This window comes from Molothrus aeneus, chromosome 2, assembly GCF_037042795.1.
Source record: "Molothrus aeneus isolate 106 chromosome 2, BPBGC_Maene_1.0, whole genome shotgun sequence".
NCBI lineage: Eukaryota > Metazoa > Chordata > Aves > Passeriformes > Icteridae > Molothrus > Molothrus aeneus.
In genome coordinates this window covers 37,576,045-37,582,309 of record NC_089647.1, presented here as the reverse complement: position 1 = coordinate 37,582,309, position 6,265 = coordinate 37,576,045, and the positions used below count along the sequence as shown (strand labels likewise).

The following is a 6,265-nucleotide window of genomic DNA, read 5'->3' as shown; positions in this document are numbered from 1 at the left end:
AACGGGCTGTTATACTTGGATCCTGAGCTATCTTTAGTTAAACACCACTTAAATCCACATTAAGTCACTGTGTTCTCGTCAATAGATTTTAGATTGAGTCAGGTCTGTGCACCCTACAAAGAGTTATTTACTCTCTTAAACACCATTTTATATGGCTGTTGGATAGAGAGCTGTGTGAGTTTAATCAGTCATAACTCACTCACTCACCAAACAAGCTTGAACAAATGGTACCTAATATTTGTCAGAAAAATATTTAACCAGTTTCCCAAACCCAGTGTTCAGAGCCATCTGGAAAATGAGCTAAAAAAACGTTTCCCCCTCAGGCAGGACTAAGCAAGCAGTCAGTTTAAGCTCTACTTAGAAAAGTTAAATGTGAGAAAGATAGAAGGAAAAGCAAGGTCTGTAGCTCTGCCCCCTTCCTGGCTGGGCAGGAATTTCCAGAAATGCTTTCTCAATAGTGTGCACTAAGCTGAACAGAAGAGGAGTAAAGAGAGGGGTAAGCCATCACTTGTGCAGCAATCAGTGTTAACAGAAGCTTAGGGAAAACAGCTTTTGGCTCTTGGTCTTTTGTTGTTCAGTTGAAAACAACCATGAACAACCGTGGAAAAAAAGCTGTAGCTAAAAAGGAAGATAAAGCACTACATGCTGAATACCAAAACAAACATAGTCTCTTTCTGAAATTTAGGGGCGGCAAAAAGAATCCAACCACATTCAAATTCTCTGTAGGTCAAGAGAAAGTTTGTTTTTTTTATTTTGTTTGAAATGACATTTTTCCAACACCCAACTTCAATAAATGCACCTTTTCATATAGAAAATAACTCAGCACAGCATTTCCTATGAAAATATTTTTCTCCTGGCAGAACCAGGTTTCATGCCTAACCTCAGACAGTCTGACTGCTCTGAGAACAATCAGCCACTTTTATTTATTAAACCAACATGAAAAAACATTCATTCTCTTTAAAAAGCAGTTTTCTTCAGCTTTCATAACACAGACAACAGAATAAAAAATAGGGTCATTTTGCACTACTTCTTTTAATTTTATTGAGTGTCAATATATATCATTAATATAAAGTTACTTCATTCTATGAAGATCAAGACACCTTACAGTATAAAATTCCCTGAGATACAATATGCAATTTGAGGGATCACATAATTCTCTATTCCATTTACATCATAACCAAAAAGTAATGGTAATTCGTCTTCTTATAAAGCCCAGAAGATAATGATCTTCCTTTCTCTCCCTCCACCCCAATATTTTAAGGCATGGAATAAAAAAAGTTTCCAAAATGTATTCAAGGAAATTTTTCTACTAAAAAAAGAAAATAGCTTTGCCCAATTTTTACAACTGGATTGTATACATCATCTGCAATGCCTTGGTACCCAATGTACAAACCAGTTTGTTCAGGCAAACTTTAAATTTATCATTGAACTAGAGCTCTACAAAGTGCATTACAAAAGCCAGTCCTTTGCCTGTAACAGTACACTCTTAGCTCATGGTGTGGATGACCAAAAACCAGAGAAATTCTGTAATACTGACTTCAGCAGCTATAGGCCTGGACTGACTTTCCTCCCAAATGGGACGCCACAAATTTGCAACACCCATGTAAGAATGATGAAATTAGAAAAGGCTTCTCTTCTCCCAATGCAAGTGCTCTGCAATAATTACTACAAATCTGCAGTTTTCACTATACAGTTCTTGAAAACCCTCAATGCACAATTTACAAATACTGTGCAATTTTGACCACTTTACCCAAACTATGCTTTAATTGCTTTGTAGCTCTTTTCTGAATTTTACAAAAATATTCCCTCAAAGATTTCAACTCTTTTTTTAGAGAGGTGGAGAAGAAAATTAATGTTTGCAATCTCTGGAAATTCCCATGGTCCTGCAGCCTGATCTTCTGCATGTGGCATTACTAATGATTACACAGAAGAACTGTCTGCCTGGAAACTTTCACAAAATGCAAAGTTTAGGAGGACTGAAAAAAATGCACTGGTTTCAGCAGACTGATAAAAAGTATTGCAATCTTAAATATTATTTCTTTACATTTAAGATTAGGTTTTTGTATACAGTTCTGCAAACTCTGGTAAAAACTGAACAGAAAAAAATACTATACATTCAAAGGAAAAGAGGGAACCTATCATCCTGACACTTGGGTATTACTCTTAATACTATACCTATATTGGAGTTTTAAAAATATCAAACCCAGTATTATGGCAGTAGTAACTACTGATAGAGAAACAGATGACCATGTTGTCATGAAGAACACTCTTTTACTTTAAATGATCACTTTATACTTCTTGGAGTGAAAGTGCAGCATTAGAAATCATCCCTACTACATCCCACATTGCACAGATTGTTTTCACTCCCTTCCCAATAAATATTCTACAGCAACTCTGGCACTGACAACAGAAAGGTTCATCAAGTACTTTCAGCCAACCCCCTCCTTGACAAAAGCAGAAGGGAATAATTGGAGAAGCCTGCAAGATCTGAACTGCTAAAAATGCGCAAATTATTAATGAACTTCATTATTATTAGTTTTTTCCCAATAATCCTTGGTTCCATGCTTACCTATTCATGGGGAACATCTAACTAGAAATAAATTACAGTAGACTGCCAGTTCATACATCTTAAAAGCATTCGTCCAACATCCCATAGAGCTTAAATCAAAACTAATCCTTTCCTAACCTAAATATGACTCACAAATGCCAGCAAGGTTGCCTGTTCTGATGCCCATCTTTTATTTGCAACTGACTTTCTTCTTTTCCCACATGTTCTGTGCTCATGATTTCATTCTGAATGAAGTCTCTGAGTAACTCCATGGACTAAAAAGCAGCAGAATTAATATCTTATTCACATGGGCAAGTCTCTCTCCTGTAGGTTGCCATTTTTTTTGTCACCAAACTTCATAGCTGCAAAAGACAGGGGGGCTGAGCATGGCAAGGATGTGCAATTGTAACTAAAGTTTCTTTCCGGCTTTGGCAGAGCAAGATTACATGTAACCAAAAGGTCTGGCTTTGGCAGAGCAAGATTACATGTAACATCCACTACTAGGATGGCTCCAGCAAAAAGTGGGAGTCTAAAAGGGAATGACTCCTGTAAATATTGCTTGACAGGCACTGAGCAAAGGGAGTTCTACCTTAAGAACCTATGTATTGAATTAAAAACTGAGCCACAAAAAGACCTCAAAACCAAAGGAAAACAATAAATCCTTCCCTTTTCGTATTCTTTCCTCACACAATCCGTACTTTACCACAACATAGATCTTATTCTCTACAGTAATTTTCTTTCTGAATGGAAGTGATTTGGGAGTTTGGGGATTTTTTTGGTAATTATGATTTTAAAAACAACAAAACAACATTCTGACTAGTCTGCCCTCCAGCAGAATTTTTTAAAATGCATGCCAAAAATTGAAAGAGTTGCTACACAACAGCACTGTCTACTGATACTTGAGAAAAAAGATTGCCTTTCTGTATATATATTCAATACAGCAATAAAACCCCTGCAATTCTGAGTCTTTCCCTGAATTTTCCTGTATGGCAATAATTTTGCAGAGAAAAACATGCAGATACCTGTAAACATTTTCTAATTCCTGAATAAAGGGAGGGTGGAAGTGTTCCAACTTTCTTCCTTACAGTCTTTGTTTTCCTGTACTTAAAGTTCCAATCTACTGTCATAGAGGATAAACATGCCTATGGTTTCAGCAGGTAGTAGGAGAAATACTTTACATCATCTGAGCTGTTTGTCCACTCAGATTCAGGTCCCCCCATACACTTTTTCCTAAACAGAACAATTATTTGGTTCAAAGCATTATTAACTAGCTGTTCCAATTTCAAGCTAAAAGGTGTTACTGTATCATCAGATTCTTACATTCAACACTTGCGGCTCAGAATTTGCCTGTAAATAGCTTCCACACGCATAAAAAACAGTTTAAAACATTCATTTTTGTCTTAGTATTACAGAAAACCAGCACTGATCATGTGTCTTCTGTGAGCAAAGTTTCACGGTCCAGGAAGTTGTCATAGCCATGAAAATTGGTTTCAGCTGTACAGCTGAGGAATTTGGCATCAGATATTTATGTTGAGCTGTGCAGAAATTTAAAAGTTCTGTAACTGTACAACTTCTGGAAATTTAACTTTGCTCTTTAGGAATCATCTGGCATAATGTCTCTTTGTACCTTCATCATTTTCTCTTTAATAAAAATCTTCCTTTCATAGGCTTTTCACAGCTTGTTTTCCTGTATCTGTACACTTCTCCAACTAATGCCAGTCTCCTGTGGCTAATGCCGACTACCTGGGCTAATGATCCCTGTGAGAATCATCCTTCCTGACACCTTGACACTTGGCCCAGGCTGTCCAGGCAAGCCTCACCCGGCCCGGAGCATCAGCTTTCAAACCAGCTGGCCAGATTCTGAACAGTCTTGATTTGATTCCCAGCTGTCCTAACAGCCTCGCAGACCTTGCAGAAATGCTCATCCCAGAACGAGGTGACGTGGACTTCGTACTTCTTCCTCCAGGCAAAGTACCGCCTGTAGTTGGGTTTGTTTTTATCGAGGAATTTCAGGTAGGTGGCCAGCAGCCGGGGGCTGGGGAAGTCGTCCACGTGGATGAAGGAATCGGGGGGAATGAAGCGCTCATAGTTGGCCCTGCGGGGTCCCAGGACGACGGGCACGGCGCTGGCGGAGAAAGCGTTCCTCCAGAGCTTCTCGGTGATGTAGTCGGTGTGCTGGGAGTTCTCGAAGGCCAGGTAGAACTTGTAGGCTGAGACGGTCTCCACCAGGCCGCCTTCGGCCAGCGCCAGCCCCCGCGCCCCGTACACGTCGATGGGCAGGTGCTCCTTCAGCTGGCGGTAGTAGCGCACCCGGGCGTGCTCCTCGTTCCAGTTGCTGATGACCCAGGCCACCAGCCGCGTCTTGCGGGGCAGGATGAAGGGTCGGGGCGCCGGCGGGACGTAGAGGTACCCGTAGGGCACGAACACGTCGGAGTCGCGGCGGTAGGACATGGTCCAGTTGAAGACCCCGGCGAGCCCCCGCAGCCCGGGCGAGTGAGACGGCGACTCGAAGTTCATCCACACCCAGCGCTGGCGCGGGGGCCGCGGCGGGGACCCTCGGGGCAGCCCCTCGGCGCCGTGCCGCGCCAGGTCGCGGTGGTGGAACAGCACCGCCTGCGCTTCGCCGAACCGGCTGCGGTCGGCGCTGAGGCGGCAGCCGCTGATGTTGTAGCGCCGCCGGCAGTCGGGCAGGCGCCGCGGGCGGCCGAAGGGCTCCCACCACAGCAGCACGGTCACCACCTCGCCCTCCGCCCGGGCCGGCTCGGGCAGCGCCGAGTAGAGGGCGAGCGCGGCGGCGGCGGCTCCCAGCAGCCCGGCCGCCAGCGCGCACCGCCGCCCGCCCAGCCGCCGCCGCCAGCAGCAGCAGCGCCGCAGGGCCGCCTCCATCCCCGCCGCCCGCTGCCCGAGCTCTGCCCCCCGCAGGGCACCGGCGCCGGGCAGCGCATCCTGGGGCTGGGGCTGCTGCCGCCGCCGCCGCTCTGCTCCCACCCCCGGCCCCGGTAGCGGGGAGGTGTCGGTGCCACCGCCTCTCCCGGCCATGCCCGCCCGGCCTCCGCCTCCCGGCCCCGGTGCCGCCCCCTGCCCCTGGTGCCGCCTTGCCCCGCCCGCCGCGGCCCTGCCTCTCCGCCTTCGGGGACAGCGGTACTCGGGCCCCTGGCGGGGTTTCGCGGCCTCCCCGCCTCCCCCGTGCGGCGGCCAGGGAGCTGCGGCCCCGGGCCGCTCGGCTGCTCATGCCCGGCTCGGGGCCGCAGAGGCAATCTGTGCCTCCGCACTCAGGAGGCATCCCCGGTAAGAGCCCAGGCCCCAGCACGCACGGGAAAGGTTCTAGGGACGCTCACAAGGGGTCTCGGGGTGCCCGCAGCCTGGCACGCTGGTGGGTTGACCCCGGCTTGGTGCCGGGGGTTAATCACAGCCGCTTTGTCTCCGCCTTCATCAGCAGGGCAAAGGAGAGAAAAACAACGAAGGGCTCTCTGATCGACCTAAGGGCAGGGAGACATCACTCAGCAGTTACAGTCACGGCCAAAACAAAACCGATTTGGGGAAATTAACTTAATTTCTTGCCTATCAAATCTGACTAGGGTAATGGGAAATGAAACCAAAATTGAAAGACACCTTCTCCCCACCCCTCCCTTCTTCCTAGGCTCATTTCTGCTCGCAATTACTCTATCTCCTCCCCAACAGCAGAGCAGGAGGCTGGGGAATGGAGGCTGCAGTCAG

The 6,265-nt window shown here is 46.4% G+C and overlaps 1 protein-coding gene across 1 annotated transcript; it reads right to left on the bottom strand.

Moving 5' to 3' along the window:
* Positions 1-733: 733 nt before the first annotated feature.
* On the bottom strand, positions 734-5,587 carry FUT4 (fucosyltransferase 4). The gene has a single exon (XM_066570585.1). It carries the CDS (start codon positions 5,585-5,587, stop codon positions 4,382-4,384), a length of 1,206 nt encoding a protein of 401 aa, XP_066426682.1. The 3' UTR covers positions 734-4,381.
* Between the last annotated feature and the right edge of the window lie 678 nt (positions 5,588-6,265).

Excerpts from the sequence above, each read along its gene's own strand:
- FUT4 (XM_066570585.1), bottom strand. The coding sequence starts at position 5,587 with ATGGCCGGGAGAGGCGGTGGCACCGACACCTCCCCGCTACCGGGGCCG.